This window comes from Ovis canadensis, chromosome 2 (genome assembly GCF_042477335.2).
Source record: "Ovis canadensis isolate MfBH-ARS-UI-01 breed Bighorn chromosome 2, ARS-UI_OviCan_v2, whole genome shotgun sequence".
NCBI lineage: Eukaryota > Metazoa > Chordata > Mammalia > Artiodactyla > Bovidae > Ovis > Ovis canadensis.
The window spans coordinates 68,131,052-68,152,374 of record NC_091246.1 but is presented as its reverse complement, the minus strand read 5'-3'; the positions used below and the strand labels follow the sequence as shown (position 1 = coordinate 68,152,374).

The 21,323-nt window shown below is 41.0% G+C and overlaps 1 protein-coding gene and 1 long non-coding RNA gene across 3 annotated transcripts in view; one reads left to right on the top strand and one right to left on the bottom strand.

The window, feature by feature from the left end:
* PIP5K1B (phosphatidylinositol-4-phosphate 5-kinase type 1 beta) overlaps positions 1-16,685 on the top strand; it is a 354,808-nt gene extending 338,123 nt beyond the window's left edge. For both annotated transcript variants that reach the window (XM_069576379.1, XM_069576380.1), the window contains one exon: positions 15,928-16,685. In XM_069576379.1, the coding sequence (XP_069432480.1) occupies positions 15,928-15,930 (3 nt within the window). In that variant the 3' untranslated portion in view covers positions 15,931-16,685. The remainder of the gene's footprint in view (positions 1-15,927) is intronic.
* The window catches only part of LOC138433551 (uncharacterized), a 157,380-nt gene that overhangs the window by 11,916 nt on the left and 124,141 nt on the right, over positions 1-21,323 (bottom strand). The window lies entirely within an intron of this gene.

Sequence of the window (21,323 nt, the reverse complement as noted above, 5' to 3'; positions counted from 1 at the left end):
CTGCATTACAATCAGACAGAAAAATGAAGGTGCTAATTTTCCCTAGGATCCTAGCATGCCCTTCTTATCCATCAAGGCCAGATACACTTGAGCCTCTTTGTAAGCCCTATGGCAATCTGGGGGTTAAACACAGAAAAATCCTTTTCACTGCTTAGGCAGCATCTTTAATGAAGTATCAACAAACATAGGGTGAAAAAAAGCCTTTTTTCCATTTTCAGTCTTGGACAGGCTGTTCTTTACAGCCACTCTACCCGCAGAGGACTATAGCTTTTGTGGTAGCTCCCAATACGGTTAAGTACGTGTGAGTGCTAAGTCACTTTAGTCGTGTCTGACTCTTTGTGACCTTATGGAGTATAACCCACCAGGCTCCTCTGTCCATGGAATTCTCTGAGCAAGAATACTGGAGTGGGTTGCCATTTCCTCCTCCAGGGGATCTTCCCAACCCAGGGATTGAACTCGTGTCTCTTATGAGTCTCCTGATTTGGCAGGCAGGTTCTTTACCACTAGCACCACCATAATAAAATTCAAATATAGGTCCTTATTTAAAAAACAAAAACAAGTTTCTGAATCCCAGTGATAGTACTGTATGTGTTTCCTAGGGCTGCCATAACGAAGTACTAGAAACTGGGTGGTATAAACAACAGAGCTCCATGTGTTGTTTCACAGTTCTGGAGGCTAGAAGTTCAAGGTCAAGGTGTTGGCAGGGTTCATCCCTTCTGAGGGCTGTAAGAGGATGAGCTCTTTCTGGCTTCTCTTCTTGGCCTGTGGATGGCCATTTTCTCCCTGTGTCTTCCTTCTGTGTGCCTATGTATTCAAATTTCCCCCTTTTTATAAGCGTCTCAGTTATATCTGATCAGGGCCAGTCCTAATGACCTTACTTTAATTCCCTTACTCCTGTAGTACTGGGGGTTAAAGCTTGAACATATGAATAGACCAAGGGGAACTGGGAGAGACAATGCAATCCATGCCGGCCACTGTGTTTTTGTGAAGAAAAAAATGGTACCAAGAAAAGTGATGGAAGGGAAAGGCCTGATAGAGATGCAGCCTCTGGCTATGGCGTCTCTGGCAGCTCACCCTCGTCTTCTACACAGGGAGAAAAACCAGTGGCCTCGTCCCAAGGCAGTGCTCCCTTTTGAATGAAGCTAGTCCCCACATTCTCCAGAGTGAATTCAGTTGCAGCCCCAGGGCTATGTGATACATTAGATAATAAGATAACCATTTCGATTTACAATTAGCAACAGCCACTGTAAAGTCCAATGTAGAACTGTCAGCCACAGAAATCACTGATGCCCTCCAGCTTCTCTTAGGTCTTTGGAAAACAAATCCATCAGGCCGGGAACTGTGTTAAAATATTGCTGCCGTACTAACAGTTTTGAAATGAGAAGCCATAATCCTAAATCCATCCCTCGAGACACCAGTAATCAGTGCCAGGTTTATCTTGGGTCTGTTCTCATCTTATCAGTAATCTATCTGCTGGCTGGTGTGGAACACTTTGATAGGGCATTGGAGGCTGGCAGAAGGCCTGGGACTCCATGTGCTGCCAGCACTCAGGATTCAACAAACATTCTACATGATCGGCACAATGTGCTAGTTTTCTTCCAAATTGTACGTACCCTCCAAGGTCATTCCAAGTCCACTTTTTGCCTCAAGGCTTCTCAATTAAGGCCCTTTAGTCCCTGGTTCTTGGGAAAGAATCATTTCACCCCTGAGTCTGAGTCTAAATTTTTTTAAGTACTAAGGTAAGAAACAGCTGGGAGGAAGCTTCCTACCTATAAAAACCCCATACCAGTGGATTGGATTCCACACATAGACTGTGTCCTGATTCCTACAGCACTGGTGTCTGTACTTGTTCACCTTCTTAAAAAAATGGTGAGCTTTTGGACACCCGCTGCTGCTGTTCAAAGAGAAATCTCCTACTCCAATCTATTTCCAAGTGATCACACCTCGTGAAGTATCCTAACACGAGGCAGATATGAATATGATAAAAACACAGAACCTGATGTTTGAAGAAAAATTCCAGAGTACACGGTGGCTCCTCAGAAACTTGAGCGTCTTTGAGAAGGCAATCCGGTGAACCCAGAGAAGGAGGGGACACCGGGCCCCGGGGGATGAGAGGGGTGAGACCCTGTGGAGCTTCTTGTGTGTTTGTGGCAATGCAGAGTTTGGACTCAGATGAAGGGCGTGAGGCAGAATGCGTTGGTAGGTGCTCCCATGGCAACAGAGATTACACTGGCCAAAAGAAGAACAATGTGAAATAGGAACAGAAGGAAGCCGGGCTGGGGAAGAGGGGCTTGGAACAGGAAAAGGAAATAAGGGACTTGCCACCTATGATAGCCTGCAGAGGAAATCAGTTTTTTCCTCAGGGGTATTTTGGCCAAGAGTTTCAATTTAAAATCAGAATGGGGCTGCCCTTGGACCCCAGAGAGGAAAAAATCATGCTTCCGTGGGACCCTGGGGCTGAACTGTAAGGCAACTGTAGTTAAAAAAGAACATCATCCACGAAGGTCAGGAGCTCATGGAACAGTGAGACCTCAGGGACTATTTAGTGTGGTCATCTTAGCCAGTCTGACAGTCCTGAAACTCTGCCTTGTTTCAGCTCTGCCCTTAAATCCCCTCACAGCACATTCCAGATCTTACGAAATTCTCTTGGCTAAATATGCCTTTTAAACAGTAGGCTGAGGGTGTGTATGTGTTTCTTTCAGGAAAAAAGGGAGGGATGGAAATGAGCCTAGAAGTGAGACCTCAGAAGAGGAACGTCTCACTCCTGACAGCCTCGGCACAGCACTCTAAAAAGTCACCCTCCAAACACTTAGCCCATCATGAAGTGATCTACTTCAGGGGGACCCCTGGGGTAACCTGGCTGCCCCACAGTGGGGTCCACCCTCAGAAGGGGCTTTGTGTTTAGCAGACAGACTACTTTTGTTTTGCTGTGTTCCTCTGTGTGCGCTGTACAGTTTCAACCATAGAAGTACCTGAGCTCAAGTGGAAATAAACACATGAACCTCTCACACACCCACATATGTGGATAAATAACGCTAAGGACTTAGGCCACGGAAAGACCTGAATACTCCTTTCACACCAGCCATTAGCACACCCGTTCCTTCAGGGCTCAGAATTTAAAACGTCGCGGTTTCTCAGTGTCACATGCTTAGGGAACCCTGGCATCTGTGGACAGATGACGCCGCACACGTGCACACGAGCAGGTGATGGCCAGAGCTCAGTGTCATTCCGTCTGTCCCTGCTTCCCTGAGATATGGCTGGTTCTCCCACCAAAGCACCAGTTCCTGTTGCTACTTCCAAAGCCATCAGGTGAGGAGAGGGTTGAGTTCCAGTACCTCAGAAGAAGTTGCTAGTGTTTGGGGAAGTAATACCTGAAGAGCCCATCTCTCTGCTGGAGAGCTGGAGGGGATCCTACACGTACCATATTTTGAAGAATAAACTCAAGCTATGAGTTTCTTCCCAGTGTAGATAGACAGCTGATACTTTGTCTCTCCACTGATGGCTAATAAAGGATTTGTGGATTATAATTTGGAGAAAAGAAAATTGTTGCACACTTCATACTAAATATGAGATAACAAAATCACCTTCTTCTCATTGTGGCCAAGTTTATAATCAGGGAGATACTGCTTATGACCTAAAGACCTTTCAGGCCACCTTGTTTTATTAGGGTTATAAATGGATACTTTCAGGTAACCAAACATGTCATTCCAGGATTACATTACAACATGGGTATAGAACTGGCAGTTCTCACCAACTTTGACATCCTTGTACCCTGGGGGTGAGAGTGGGTGTTTAATGAAGTTTACAGAAACTGCAACAAGACCCTCCAGTTAAAAAAAAAAAAAATCCAAGGCAGAGTAGAAGGGCTTGCTCGCCTTCGCTCATGAAAACACCGAGATCACACCTACCTGCTGGACAACAGCCACTGACGAAAAAGACTTGAATCCACCAAAAAATATATTCTACACCAAGAGATAAAGAAGCAGCCACTGTGAGATAGTAGGAGGGGCACATTAGCAACAAAATCAAACCACATACCAGTGGGTGATCCACAGACTGGAAAATAAATAGATCGTAGAGGTTCTCCCACAGGAGTGAGAGTTCTAAGCCCCACGTCAGACTGCCCTGCCTGGGGTTCTGGCAGCGGGAGGAGGAGCCCCCAGGGCATTTGTCTTTAAAGGCTGGTGGGGCTTTAGTGCAGGATCTCCAGAGTTCTGGGGGAAACAGACTCTGCTCTTGAAGGGTGCACACAGGTTTCACATCAACTGGGACCCTGGGCAAAGCAGTGAGTCCATAAGAGCCTAGGCCAGACCTACTTGTGGGTCTTGGAGGGTCTCCTCAGGGCCTGGGGGTCAGCTTTGACTCACTGGGGGGCAAGGACACTGGTGGAGGCCCCAGGGAATAGTCATTAGTGTGAGCTCTTGGGCAGCAAAAGCAGTTCTAAGAGGAAGTTTATAGCCACACAGTCTTACCTCAGGAAACAAGGAAAAGCACCTCAAACAACCTGACCTTACATATAAAGCAACTAGAGAAAGAATAAACAAAATCCAAATTAATTAGAAGGAAAAAATTATAAAGATTACAGCAGAAATAAATGAAATAGAAACAAAGAAAATAGAAAACATCAATGAAACTAAAAGCTGTTTCTTTGGAAAGATAAATTGATAAACCTAAAATAAATAAATAAATAAATAAATAAATTGATAAACCTTTAGTTAGACTCATCAAAAAAAGAGCTCAAATCAATAAAATCAGAAATTAAAGTTAAATCTGACACCACATAAATACAGATGATCATATGAGACCACTACAAGCGACTATATGCCAATAAAATAGACAACCGAGACAAAATGGAAAAATTCTTATTAGAAAGGCACAATCTTCCAAGACTGAACCGGGAAGAAATAGGAGATATGAACAGACCAGTCACAAGTAAAAACTTTCAACAGACAAAAGTCCGGGACCAGATGGCTTCACATGTGAATTCTATCAGACATTTAGAGATGATGTAATACCTATCCTTCTGAAACTATTCCAAAAAATTGAAGAGGAAGAAACACTCCCAAACTCATTCTAGAAGGCCACCATCACCCTGATACCAAAACCAGACAAAGACACTACAAAGAAGAAAATTGCAGACCAATATCACTGATGAATGTAGATGCAGAAATTCTTAACAAAATACTAGCAAACAGAATACAACAATACATTAAAAGGATCATACACCATGATTAAGTGGGATTTATCCCAGGGATGCAGAGATTCTTCAGTATCCACAAATCAATCAGTGTGATATACCACATGAACAAATTGAAGAATAAAAACCATATGATCATCTCAATAGATGCAAAAAAAGCTTTTGACAAAATTCTATGCTCATTTATGGTAAAAACTCTCCAGAAAGTGGGCACAGAGGGAACCTACATCAATATAATAAAGGTCATATATGACAGAGTCACAGCTAACATCATACTCAACAGTGAAAAGCTGAAAGCAGTTTCCTCTAAGGTTAGGAATAAGACACGAACGTCCACTCTTACCTCTTTTATTAAACACAGTTTTGAAAGTCCTAGCCATGGCAATCAGAGAAGAAAAAAGGAATCCAAATTGGAAGAGAAGTTAGCAGATAAAATGATACTATACACAGAAAATCCAAAAGATGGTACCAGATAACTATGAGAGTTCATCAGTAATTTCAGTAAGGCTGCAAGATACAAAATTAATACACAGAAACCTGTTGCATTTTCAAATTAAAAAAATGACATATCACCTCACAGCAGTCATAACAGCCATCATCATCAACAATAAATGCTGGAGAGGGTGTGGAGAAAAGGGAACCTTCCTCCGCTGTTGGTAGGAATGTAAATTGGTACTATCACTTTGGAGAACAGTATGGAGGTTCCTTAAAAAACTAAAAACAGAGCTACCATATAACCCAGCAATCCCACTCCTGGGCATATATCCAGAGAAAACCATAATCTGAAAGGATGCAGGCACTGTGATGTTCATTGCAGCGCTATTTACAATAGCCAGGACATGGAAGCAACCTAAAAGTCCATTGACAGGAATGGGTAAAGATGTGATACATATACACAATGGAATAGTACTTACCATTAAAAAGAATGAAATACATTTACAGAGATGTGCATGGACCTGAAGCTGTCAGGCAGAGTAAAGTAAGTCAGAAAATGAAGCACAAACACTGTATAATATCACTTATATGTGGAATCTAGAAAAATAGTAGAGATGAACTTATTTGCAAAGCAGAAGTAGAGTCACAGATGAAGAGAACAAACTTACGGTTACCAAGAGGGGAAGGTGGGTGGGGTGAATTCAGAGATTGGAATTGACATATATACACTATGATTTATAAAATACATAACTAGTGAGACTCTGCCGTATAGCACAGGGAACTCCACTCAGTGCTCTGTGGTGACCTATATGGGAAGAAAATCTGGAAAAGAGGGGATCTGTGTATACATAGGACTAATTCATTTTGCTGTACAGCAAGAAACTAACAAAACATCATAAAGTAATTGTGTGTTAGTCACTCAGTCATGTACACCTCTTTGCAACCCCAAGGACTATAGCCCATCAGGCTCCTCTGTTCATGGAATTCTCCAGGCAAGAATACCAGAGTGGGTTGCTATTTCCTTCTCCAGGGGATCTTTCTGACCCAGGGATCGAACCTGGGGTCTCCTGTATTGTAGGCAGATTCTTTACCATCTGAGCCACCAGGGAAAGCAATTATACTCCAGTAAAAATTAATTTTAAATATTTGTTCCATTTCTATACACTTGCAATGAAAGGTCAGAAAGAGAAATTAACAAAATAATCCCATTTACCATAGCATCAAAAAGAATAAAATACCTAGGAATAAACCTACCTAAGGAGGCAAATTCATGGGGTCGCAGAGTCAGACACGACCGAGTGACTGAACTGAACTGAAAGGAGACAAAAGACCTGTATTCTGAAAACTGAGATGTTGATGAAAGAAATTGTTCAGTCGCTCAGTTGTGTCTGACTCTTTGTGACCCCATGGACTGCAGCACACCAGACTTCCCTGTCCTTGACAATCTCCCTGAGTTTGCTCAAACTCATCTCCATTGAGTTGGTGATGCCATCCAACCATCTCATAAGATGACACAAACAGATGGGAAGATATACCATGTTCTTGAATTGGAAGAATCAATATTGTCAAAATGACTATAATACTCCAGGCAACCTACAGGTTCAGTGGAATCCCAGTCAAATTACCAATGACATTTTTCACAGAACTGAAACAAAAAATTTTTTAAGTTTTATGGAAACACAAAAGACCCTGAATAGCCAAAGCAATCCTGAGAAAGAAAAACGGAGCTGGAGGAATCAGGCTCCCTGACTTCAGACTACACTATTAAGGCTACAGTAATCAAAAAAGTATAGTACTGGCACAAAAACAGAAATATGTTAATAGATCAATGGAACAAGATAGAAAGCCCAGAAATAAACACTTGCACCCATGTCAATTAATCTATGACAAAGGAGGAAAAACTATACAATAGAAAAGAGACAGTTTCTTCAATAAGTGGTCCTGGGAAAATTGCAGCACGTGGGTGTAACCTTAAAAATGAAAGAGATTTTGGTCATTTCCAAGGAAAACCATTCAGCATCACAGTAATCCAAGGCTGTGCCCCAACCACTGATGCTGAAGAAGCTGATCAGTTCTAAGAAGACCTATAAGACCTAGAACTTACACCAAAAAAAGATGTGCTACTTATCATAGGGAACTGGAATGCAAAAGTAGGAAGTCAGGAGATACCTGGAGTAACAGGCAAGTTTGTCCTTGGAGTATAAAATGCATCAGGGCAAAGGCTAACAGAATTCTGTCAACAGAATGCACTGGTCATAGCCAATTCCCATTTTCAACAACATAAGAGCCAACTTTACACCTGGACGTCACCCAATGGCCAATACCAAAATCAGACTGATTATATTCTTTGTAGCCAAAGATGGGAAAGCTGTATATAGTCAGCAAAAACAATACTGGTGCTGACTGTGATCATCAGCTCCTCATAGCAAAATTCAGGCTTAAACTAAAGAAAGCGAGGAAAGCTATTAGGCCATCAGGAATCAATTCCCCTAGGAATATACAGTGGAGGTCACAAATAGATTCAAGGAATTCGATCTAGTAAACTGTGCCTGAAGAACTGTGGACAAAGGTCCATAATATTGTATAGCAGGCAGCAAACAAAACCATCCCAAAGAAAATGAAATGTAAGAAGGCAAAGTGGTCGTCTGAGGAGGCATTACAAATAATAGAGGAAAGAAGAGAAGCAAAAAGCAGAGGAGAAAATGAAAGTTACACCCAACTAAATGCAGAGTTCCAGAGAATAGCAAGAGAGAAAAGAAGGTCTTCTTCAATGAACAATGCAAAGAAATGAAAACAACAGAAAGGGCAAGACTAGAGATCTCGTCAAGAAAATTGGAAATATCAAAGAAATATTTCTGCCAAAGATGGACACAATAAAGGGCAAAAATAGTAAAGACTTAATAGAGGCAGAGAGAACAAAAAGAGATGGAAGGAATACATCAAATAACTGTACAAAAAAGATCTTAATAACCTGGATAACCACAATGGTGTAGTCTCTCAGAGCTAGACATTCTGGAGTGTGAAGTCAAGTGGGCCTTAAGAAGCACAGCTGCCAATAAAGCTAGTGGAGGTGATGGAATTCCAGTTGAGCTATTTAAAAATCTTAAAAAGATGATGCTATTAAAGTGAGACACTCAGTATGTCAGCAAATTTGGAAAACCCGGCAGAACTGGAAAAGGTCATTCCTCATCCCAGTTCCCAAGAGGAGCAATACTAAAGAATGTTTAGTACCAGACAGTTGGCACTCATCTCCCATGCTAGTAAGGTTATGCTCAAAATCCTCCAAGCTAGGCTTCATCATTATGTGAACCTAGAACTTCTAGATGTTCAAGCTGGGTTTAGAAAAGGCAGAGGAACCAGAGAGAAAATTGCCAACATTTGCTGGATCATAGAGAAAGCAAGAGAATTCCAGAAAAACATCAACCTCTGTTTCACTGACTATGCAAAAGCCTTTGACAGTATGGATCATAACAAACTGTGGAAAACTCTTAAAGAGATGAGAATACCTGTTTTCTGAGAAACCTTTATGTAGGTCAAGAAGCAACAGTTAGAACCCTGTATGGAACAACTGACTGGTTCAGAATTGAGAAAGGAGTATGACAAGGCTGTTGATTGTCACCCTGTTTAACTTATACACAGAGCACATCATATGAGGTGCTGCATGGATGAGTTACAAACTGGAATCCAGATTGCTGGGAAAAATATCAACAACCTCAGATATACAGATGATACCACCCTAATGTCAGAAAGTGAAGAGGAACTAAAGAGCCTCTTGATGAGAGTGACAGAAGAAAGTGAAAAAGCTGGCTTAAAACTCAATAGTAAAAAAATTAAGATCATGGCATCCAGTTCCATCACTTCATGACAAATAGAGGCGGAAAAGGTAGAAGCAGGGACAGGTTTCCTCTTCTTGGGCTCTTAAATCACTGTGATGGTGACTGCAGCCATGAAATTAGAAGATGATTGCTTCTTGGCAGGAAGCTATGACAAGCCTAGACAGTGTGTTAGAAAGCAAGGACATCACTTTGCCAACAAAGGTCCATTCAGTCAAGGTTATGGTCTTTCCAGTAGTCATGTATGTATGTGAGATGTGGACAATAAAGAAGGCAGAGCACTGAAGAATTGATGCTTTTGAACTGTGATGCTGGAGAAGACTCTTGAGAGTCTCTTGGAAAGCAAGGTCAAATCAGTCAATCTTAAAGGAAATCAACCCTGAATACTCTTTGGAAGGACTTAGACTGAAGCTGAAGCTCCAGTACTTTGACCAGCTGATATGAATAGCTGACTCATTGGAAAATACCCTACTGCTGGGAAAGATTGAAGGCATAAGGAGAAGAGGGAGACAGAGGATGAGATGGTTGGATGGCATCACCGATTCAGTGGACATGAACTTGGGCAAACGCCAGGAGATGGTGAGCAATAGTTACAGAGTTGGACATGACTTGGTGAACATGAACAACAACATGTAAAAGGATGAAACTAGAACATTATCTGTCCCCATACACAAAAGTAAACTCAAAATGGCTTAGATCTAAAGTAAAACAAGCTATTATAAAGCTCTTCAGTTCAGTACAGTTCAGTTGCTAAGTTGTGTCCAACTCTTTGTGACCCCATGGATGGCAGCATGCCAGGCTTCCCTGTCCATCACCAACTCCCAGAGTTTACTCAAACTCATATCCATCTAGTCGGTGATGCTATCCAACCACCTTATCCTTTGTCATCCCCTTCTCCTCCTGCCTTCAATCTTTCCCAGCATCAGGGTCTTTTCCAATGAATCAGTTCTTCGCATCAGGTGGCCAAAGTATTGGAGTTTCAGCTTCAGCATCAGTCCTTCCAATGAATATTCAGGGTTGATTTCCTTTAGGATATACTGGTTGGATCTCCTTGCTGTCCAGGGGACTCTCAAGAGTCTTCTCCAACACCACAGTTCAAACGCATCAATTCTTCGGCGCTCAGTCTTCTTCACAGTCCAACTCTCACATCCATACATGACCAAAGGAAAAACCATAGCCTTGACTAGATGGACCTTAGTCAGCAAAGTAATGTCTCTGCTTTTGAATATGCTATCTAGGTTGGTCATAATTTTTCTTACAAGGAGTAAGTGCCTTTTAATTTCATGGCTGCACTCACCATCTGCAGTGATTTTGGAGCCCAAAAAAATAAACTCTGACACTGTTTCTACTGTTTCCCCATCTATTTCCCATGAAGTGATGGGACCAGATGCCATGATCTTAGTTTTCTGAATGTTGAGTTTTAAGCCAACGTTTTCACTCTCCTCTTTCACTTTCATCAAGAGGCTCTTTAGTTCTTCTTCGTTTTCTGCCATAAGGGTGGTGTCATCTGCATATCTGAGGTTTTGATTTTTCTCCAGCAATCTTGATTCCAGCTTGTGCTTTATCCAGTCCAGCATTTCTCATGATGTACTCTGCATATAAATTAAATAAGCAGGGTGAAAGGATACAGCCTTGACATATTCCTTTCCCAATTTGGAACAGTCTGTTGTTTCATGTCCAGTTCTAACTGTTGCTTCTTGACCTTCAAACAGATTTCTCAGGAGGCAGGTCAGGTGGTCTGGTGTTCCCATCTCTTGAAGAATTTTCCACAGTTCGTTGTGATCACACACAGTCAAAGGCTTTGGCATAGTCAATAAAGCAGAAGTAGATGTTTTTATGGAACTCTCTCCATTTTTCATGATGCAACAGATGTTGGCTATTTGATCTCTGGTTCCTCTGCCTTTTCTAAATCCAGTTTGAACATCTGGAAGTTCATGGTTCACATACTGTTTAAGCCTGGCTTGGACAATTTTGAGCATTACCTTACCAGCATGTGAGATGAGTGCAGTTGTGCAATAGTTTGAGCATTCTTTGGCATTGCCTTTCTTTGGGATTGGAATGAAAACTGACCTTTTCCAGTGTTATGGACACTGCTGAGTTTTCCAAATTTGCTGGCATGTTGAGTGCAGCATTTTCACAGCATCGTCTTTTAGGATTTGAAATAGCTCAACTGCAATTCTGTTACCTCCACTAGCTTTGTTCATAGTGATGCTTCATAAGGCCCACTTGACTCTGCATTCCAGGATGTCTGGGTCTAGGTGAGTGATCACACCATCGTGATTATCTGGGTCGTGAAGATCTTTTTTGTTTAGTTCCTCTGTGTATTCTTGCCACCACTTCTTATTATCTTCTGCTTCTGTTAGGTCCATACCATTTCTGTCTTTTATTGTGCCCATTTTTGCATGAAATGTTCCCCTGGTATCTCTTAATTTTCTTGAAGAGATCTCTAGTCTTAGAGGAAAATATAGGAAGAACATTCTTTGATGTAAATTGCTACAGTCCTTTTGGGATCACCTCCTAGTGTAATGAAAATAAAAACAAAAATAAACAAATGAGACCTAATTAAGCTTAAAAGCTTCTGCACAGCAAAGGAAACCATAAACAATACGAAGAGACAATGCACAGAATGGGGAAAAAAGACACACAAGGAATTAATCTCCACATTATACAAACAGCTGATGTAGCTCAATATCAATCAATCAATAAAAACCCAATCAAAAGATGGGCAGAAGATCTAGATAAATATTTCTCCAAAGACGACATACAGATGGTGAAAAAGCACATGAAAAGCTCAACATCACTAATTGTTAGAGAAATGCAAATCAAAACTACAATGAGGTATCACCTTTCTGACCATCAAAACTAAATGCTAGAAAGGGTGTGAAGAATAGGGAACCCTCCTACACTGTTGGTGGGAATGTAAATTGGTACAACCATTATGGCAAACAGTATGGAGTTTCCTTAGAAAAACTAAAAATAAAATTATCATATGACCCAGCCATCCTATTCCTGGGCATATATCTAGAGAAAACTGTAATTTGAAAACATACATACACCCCAATGTTCACTGCAGCTCTAATTACAGTAACCAAGACAAGGAGGCAACCTAAGTGTTCACTGACGGATGAATGGACAAAGAAGACATAGTACAATATACAATGGAATATTGTAGTATATGTTATAGTAGAATATTGCTCAGTCATAAAAAAGAAATAATGCCATTTGCAGCAACAAAGGCAATTCTATAGATTATCATACTAAGTGAAATAAATCAGAAAGAGACAAATATCATATATTACATATATGTGGACTATTAAATGAAACAAATGAACTTATTTACAAAATACAAACAGATGCCAGGGTTTGAAAACAAACTAATGGTTACCATAGGGGAAAGGATAAATTAGGGGTTTTGGATTAACATATACACACTCCTATATAGAAAATCCACAAGGACCTACTATATACTACAGGGAGCTCCGCTACTCAACAATCTGTAAAAACCTATTTGGGAGAAGAATCTGAAAAAGAACAGATACATGTATAACTGAGTCCTCTGCTGTATACCTGGAACTAACACAACATTGTAAATATAAACTATTCACGTATGTGTGTGTGCTCAGTCATGTCCGACTGGGACCCATGGACTTTAGTCCCCCAGGCTCCTCTCTCCATGGAATTCTCCAGGCAGCACTACTGGAGTGGGTTGCTATTTCCTCCTCCAGGGTATCTTCCTGACCCAGGGATTGAACCAGCATCTCTTGTGTCTACTGCATTGGCCGGTATATTCTTTACCACTAGCACCACCTGGGAAGCCCCTAAATTTTAAAAAGTAAAAATTTGGTGAACATACAGGAGTTTTAATGACCAGAGCTGGTAATGATTCATTATTTTTAATACTAAGGAAATTATATTTCATTATAATAGTGTTTGATTTTTTTTTACTGAATTACAAATTTCTCATAAAATTGGTTAAACACAATATTACATTTCTTTTCATGTAGTTTTTATTATATAAACCAGTAACTATTTTTAATATTCTAAGTTATTTGATGGTATACATTTTACAAACAGTATTTAGTAGAGTCTTGTGGTTGTAATGGAACTTTGTGATCATCTGACCCAGGACTGCCCCCCGTGACTGCCCGAGCCCTTGTCACTGGCCACTGGTCATCGAGTGCCTCCCTGCTGCCCTGGGTCCACTGCCTCAGCTCCACCCAGAGGCCAGTTCACCTGGCCTCCTCCCTCAGAGACCACTCATTTCTTTAGTTAGAAAACATTTCCACATTGAAGCAAAACTGGCTTCTACAAATTTGTCCCAGTTCTAGGGAGTCATTTTTTCTCACCCTCGGCTTCCCCGGTGGCTCAGATGGTAAAGAATCTGCAGGAGCCCCAGGTTCGATTCCTGGGTCGGGTAGATACCCTGGAGAAGGGAATGGCTACCCACTCCAGTATTCTTGCCTGGAGAATTCCATGGCCAGAGGAGCCTAGAGGGCTACAGTCCATAGGGCCTCAAAGAGCCGGATATGACTGAGTGACTAACACGCTCACTGGAGTCTCAACAGGTGACAGATTGGGTTCCTAGGGTGGGGGGCAGTGTGTGCATCACAACAGCTGATGGAAGGGGATTGAAAGGGTGACCCTTTTGCCAGTCTACTCACTTCACACACTCTGGTGCTCCTGCGCCTGCCCCGAGGATCACGGCCACCTGTGCCAGTGCTGTTGATGACAGTGCCACACTGGCAGTGACATTTCAGCTAGTACCTCTTTCTTCCCCAGAGTGAGTCTTCAGATATTCAAAGTCAGCTGTTATGTTCTCTCTTTAAATCTCTGTATTCTCTAGACCCAAAAGTCCAGGTCTTAACCAATTCCATGGGGTCCTGGATTTGGAGACCTTCAACTGATGGTTCTTTCAGGCAGGGCTCAGATTGGTCAGTGTCCGCCTCAATTTAGCACTAGAAACCAGACACGGAACCCCAGCTGGGATCTATCGGATAAGTAGAGCTCAACTATCACCTCCCTTTGGTTTTAAAGAAAGCAGGACTCAGATCTAATTAGAAGAAACTTGTAGTTTTATGTGGGTGTTTTTATGCCACTGGTCAAGCCTAAATGAAGTCGACCTTACAGACATCTGTCCTGAGAAAGGGAGCAACTTCCTCTTTGCCCACTGCTAAAGCGCACACCACCTAATACTCAAATAATCTTTCAGATACAGCTTGAGTAGCAGTGTGAACGTGTTGTAGACTTAGGCAGGAGAACCGTTCCAATTTTGATTAATAAGAGGGAGCAGTCTCAACTATGAAACAGTGGTATATAAAAGTTACAACTCACGAAAGGCAAGAGGAAATATTCACTTTTAAACAAAATCCTGTTTGACACAGTTTCTTTCCTAATAATTTTCAGTCATTTCAAACTTTGGACTCAAGTTTTTTCAGTCTCCAGATGACTGTGTTGGGCCATACAATGTCTGTGGTCCCAGCTACAACCTTCTTAACCATTATGTTGGGGACACTAACATATGCCAGGCACTAAATGATATATATATAATTTGCGTGTACCCTGTATATGTGTATATTTCTACCCAGACACTATTTTCCTAAGGAAAAAAAAAGTTTATCACTTATAAAGCAGGATTTATTACTCTCATTTTACAGATAGAACAAATGAGGTACAAAGATGGTAACTTGGATACTGTCCTGTAGCTGTAATAATTAGAGGATCAATAGATGTGAGCTGTCACATCTGCCTGAACATGGTACCACTTCTCATAAATATATCCTAGTACAACTGTCAGAGGCTGAATTAGCTGCCTCTGAGCTTAAGTGGCTACCATTTTAGGTCTGATATTTGCTGGACATATTTTTTATTCCCCAGCCACAGGGACAGTGTGCGAAAATGAGCACAGGGTCCATGAGTCCCAGACTATGTTCAGGTTGCTCTGATGTACTTCAGGACCGATATACCACAGCACAACCCCAAAGCACTGTGCCCTTGGAGGGCTTAGTCAGTGTTATTTCCTTCCAAGTCCCTAGCCCTGAGCTGTGACGTGGTAGAACTGGATAAATCTTGGTGGACTTTACACATTGCGGAAGTTAGATGCTTATTATTGCAAAAGAATCAATCCCAGGGACTTCCCTGGTGGTCCAGTGGCTAAAACACCACACTCCCAGTGCAGGGGACCAGGCTTGATCCCTAGTCAGGGAACTAGATAGACATGCCACAACTGAAAGATCCCACGTACCTCAACTGAAACCAAGGGCAGCCAAATTAATTAATTAAAATATCTTTAAAAAGAAAAAAAAGAATCCATCCCAGGCCTGTTGCCCTCCCACTTCTACCTGCATGTTTCTCAGGGACAAGTCACTGAGAGAATGAATGAACTTGCGTTCCTACTCATCAGGCACCATTATAAATCAACGCCAAAACTTAGCCTTACATCTCCTTTCCTTTTTCCCCACCCAGTAAGTGAAAATGAAGACCACCTTGGCAGATGGAGGACACATGAACACAGTTGTGGGAAAGAAGTTCCTCCACTCCAGAATTACCCAAAGGAAACGGCCGAACCCCACTACACACAGAATCATAATCAACTGGACTTGGAGTTTGCAAGATGTCAGGGGAGCCTTGGCGGAAAGGCTGATCAGCAGATGTGAAAAACACCACAGTCTTCTGGCATTTGCTGTTGCTTGCTGAACTGTGAAGAACTGCATGAACTCTGTTTAAGCTGCTTTCTATACCATTGCCAATCACCTTTTTGGACCTGGAAGTGCTATTTTCCTATTGACACTTGCATTATTTCATTTTGCATGCATCTAGTGATTATCCATAAGCAACATATGTAATCTGCACATATATTTTTTAAAGATCCATCCATGCAAAATGGTAAATAAAGTCTAAATTCTATTGTTTTTTGCAAAGTTATAATCATAGCCCATGTCATTAAAAGTTTAAATTGGTTTCATATAAAGATCAGTGTAATAGGTCTGCATATACTTTATAGAAAATTAGCTTCTATAAAGATTTTTTCACTGTTTACTAGTGAAATGAGATAAGCAAAGCTATTTATAAAAGGCCTTATGTCGTGTACATACATTGTCTTTGAAATATTTGTGATTTAGTTTATTGCTTGTAAAAGAGAAATTATATAATTTATTTAGTAAATACTATTGTAAACTATAGTTTTATTGAGAGAAATAAAATATTTTGTTCTCAATTGTGGTTTATGGTCTTTATATTCTTTCCTTTTGTTAATAAAAAAGAAGTAACTTTGACATCCTCATTTTTACATATTCTAGACTGCTAAATAAACTGACTCTCATAATAGATGAAAATTGAGAGAAAATTCTCCAGGCCCTGAGAAAAGACTCAATAACAGATTCTGCTGTTTGCTCAAGATTTTTCCCTAAATGTCCTGGTGTTAGTCAGCTTTCACTATGTTATATTGTGGTAACAATCCCCAAATCTGTGGACTGGGGGTGGGGGGATCCAAAGCATTCTCTAGGACATGCCACTTTTATGGCAGAAGAAAAAAAGTGATCATGGAACCACAGAGCTCATAAAGGTAGTGCTTAAATATGGTTTATAGAACTTCTGCTCACATTCCACTGGCCAAAGCAAAAGACATTGACAAGTCAGATGTCAAAGAATTGGGAAATATACTTTTCATATAGGCATAGACACAGCAGAGGGGGACAATGAATATTTTAAGCAGTTAATACATCTGTAGGGGCTTCCCTGGTGACTCAGTGGTAAAGAATCCACCTGCAAGAGACACAGGTTCAATCCCTGGTCCAGGAAGATCCCATGCCATGGAGCCACTAAGCCCATGCACTGCATCTTTTGGGCCTGTACTCTAGAACCCGTGCTCCATAACAAGAGGAGCCATGGCAACGAGAAGCCTGTACAGCATAACAAGAGAGTAGCCCCTGCAGCATCAAAGACCCAGCACAGCCAAACATGAAATTATTTTTTTTAAATATTCACTGAAAGGACTGATGCTGAAGCTGAAGCTCCACACTTAGGCTACCTGATGCAAAGAGCCAACTCATTGAAAAAGAACCTGATGCTGGGAAAGACTGAGGGCAGGAGAAGGGGGCGACAGAGGATGAGATGGTTCGATGGCATCACCAACTCAGTGGACATGAGTTTGAGCAAAATCCAGGAGATAGTGAAGGACAGGGAAGCCTGGTGTGCTGCAGTTCATAGGGTCACAAAAAGTCGGACACAACACTGACAGAAGAACAATACTTTGTGAAGAGAAAGGCTATAATTTCCATCAAATTTACAGTGACAGATCCAAGAACTGTTAGGAACCACTATTTTGAGGCTTAACTCAAATACTACTTTAGTGCCATAAAGCTGTCTATGATCCCCAACTCCCTCCCCCCACCATCATCACCCCTGGTCAGCCTGTGATCGTCTCACTTGTCTCAGAAAATCTCAACACTTTGTACCTTTTTTCAATGTTGGAAGTATAACTTAAATATAATAAAGTATACAGTTACTAATTGCATAGTTCAGTGAATTTTTGCATATAAATGCACCCTCAATCTCTATCAAATTACCAATGGCATTTTTCACAGAATTAGAACCAAAAAAAATTTAATTTGTATGAAGACAGAAAAGACCCTGAATAGCCAAAGCAATCTTGAGAAAGAAAAATGAATCAGGAGGAATCAGGCTCCCTGATTTCAGACTATATTACAAAACAACAGTAAGACACTATGGTACCGGCACAAAAACAGAAAAATCAATGGAACAAGATAGAAAGCCCAGAGACAAACTCATGCTTCTAAGGCCACCTAATCTATGACAAAGGAAACAAGAATATACAATGGAGAAAAGATAATCTCTTAATAAGCGGTGCTGGGAAACTGGACAGTCACATATAAAAGAATAAAATGGGAACACTCTCTAACACTGTACACAAAAATAAAATCAAAATGGACTAAAGACCTAAATGTAAGGCCAGATACTATAAAACTCTCAGAGGAAAATAAAGGCAGAACACTCTTCGAAATAAACTGCAGCAAGATCATTTTTCACCCACCTCCTAATGAAAATAAAAAAACAAATGGGACCTAGTTAAATTTAAAAGCTTTTGAAGAGCAAAAGAAACCATAAACAAAACAAAGACAACTTCAGAATGGGTGAAAATGTTTACAAATAAAGCAACTAACAAGGGATTAATCTCCAAAATATACAGACAACCCATGCAACTCATTATCAAAAAGACAACCCAGTTGAAAAATAAGCAAAAGACCTAAATAGACATTTTTCCAAAGAAAACATACAAATGCCCAAGAGGCACATGAAAAGATGCTCAGTAAAGCTAATTATTAGAGACATAAAAACCAAAACTACAATGAGATATCACTTCACACCAGTCAAAATGATTATTATAAAAAAATCCACAAACAATAAATGCTAAAGAGTATGTGGAGAGATGGGAACATTGTTGGTGGGAATATAAATTAGTACAGCTACTATGGAGAACAGTGTGCAAGGTCCTCAAAAAATTACAACTAGAACTATCATATGACCCAGCAATCCCACTCCTGGGTATATACTCAGAGAATAAAGGGTACATGCACTCTGATGTTCACTCACTGCAGCACTGTTTACAATAGCCAAGACATGGAGGCACCTAAATGTCCATCCACAGAGGAATGGGTAAAGAAGATATGGTACATATATACAATGGAATATTGCTCAGCCATTAAAAAGAACGAAATAATGCCATTTGCAGCAACATGGATGAACCTAGAGAGGACCATACTGGGTGAAGAAAGTCAGATAGAAAAGGAGAAATTTTATATGACATCCCTTATATGTAGAATCTAAGAAGAAATGATACAAACGAACTGACTTACAAAACAGAAAGAGACTCATAGACTTAGAGAATGAAATTATGGTTGCCAAGGTGGGTAGAACAGGGTAAAAGATAGCTAGGGAGTTTGGGATCAATGCATACACACTACTATATTTAAAATGGATAACCAACAAGGTCCTACTGTATAGCACAGGGAACTCTGCTCAATGTTATATGGCAGCCTAAATCAGAGGGGTGTATATGTACACCCCTGAGACATGGATACATGTATATGTATGGTTCAGTCCCTTTGCTGTCCAACTGAAACGATCACAACACTGTTAATCAGCTATATTCCAATGTAAAATTAAAAAAAAATTAAAAAGACATAGAGATGGCCAAGAGATGCAAGAAAAGTTGGTCAACATAGATAATTATTAGAAAAAGCAAATCAAAACTACAATTCCTTACATAGGTTGGAATGGCCATCATCACAAAATCTATAAACAATAAATGCTGGAGAGGGTGTAGAGAAAAGGGAACCCTCCTACACTGTTGGTGGGAGTGTAAATTGGTACAGCCACTATGGAAAACAGTATGGAGGTTCCTTAAAAAAAAACAAAAAATAGAGCTACCATATGACCCAGCATATCCCACTCCTAAACATATATCTGAGAAAAACATAATTTTAAAGGATACATGCACTCCAATGTTTACTGCAGCCCCGTTGACAATGGCCAAGACATGGAAGCAAGGTAAATGTCCACTGTGAGATGAACAGATAAAGAAAATGTGGTACATATATACAATAAAGTATTACTTAGCCATAGGACAGTGTTAGTTGCTCAGTTGTGTCTGACTCTTTGCCACCCCATGGACTGTAGCCCACCAGGCTCCTCTCTCTCGGGACCTTTCCAGGCAAGAATACTGGAGTGGGATGCCATTTCCTTCTCCAGGGGATCTTCCCAATCCAGGGATCAAACCCAGGTTTCTTGCATTGCAGGCAGATTCTGAGCCACCAGGGAAGCAAAAGGTACAAAATAGTAACATTTGCAGAGGCATGGATGGACCTAGAGACTGTTATACAGAGTGAAGTAGGAAAAATAAATATCATATATTAAGGCATATATGTGGAATCTAGAAAAACTGTACAGATAAACCTGTTTGCAAAGCAGAATTATAGACAGAGACATAGAGAAGAAACATATGGACACTAAAAGGTGGGTAGGATGGGTTGGAAAACTGGGATTGATGTTTGTACACTACTATGTAAAAAGATCTTCACGACCAAGATAATCACGATGGTGTGATCACTCATCTAGAGTCAGACATCCTGGAATGTAAAGTCAAGTGGGCCTTAGAAAGCCTTATTACGAACAAAGCTAGTGGAGGTGATGGAATTCCAGTTGAGCTACTTCAAATCCTGAAAGACGGTGCTGTTAAAGTGCTGCACTCAATGTGCCAGCAAATTTGGAAAACTCAGCAGTGGCCACAGGACTGGAAAAGGTGAGTTTTCATTCCAATCCCAAAGAAAGGCAATGCCAAAGAATGCTCAAACTACCGCACCATTGCACTCATCTCACACGAAAACTGAGCGCCGAAGAATTGATGCTTTTGAACTGTGGTGTTGGAGAAGACTCTTGAGAGTCCCTTGGACTGCATGGAGATCCAACCAGTCCATTCTGAAGGAGATCAGCCCTGGGATTTCTTTGGAAGGAATGATGCTAAAGCTGAAACTCCAGTACTTTGGCCACCTCATGCGAAGAGTTGACTCACTGGAAAAGACTCTGATGCTGGAAGGGATTGGGGGCAGGAGGAGAAGGGGACAACAGAGGATGAGATGGCTGGATGGCATCACGGACTCAATGGACATGAGTCTAAGTGAACTCCAGGAGTTGGTGATGGACAGGGAGGTCTGGCGTGCTGCGATTCGTGGGGTCACAGAGTTGGACATGACTGAACTGAACTGAACTGATGTATGAAGTAGATGGCTGGTGAGGGCCTACTGTATAGCACAGGGAAGAAAAAAATAGAATATACAATCTGT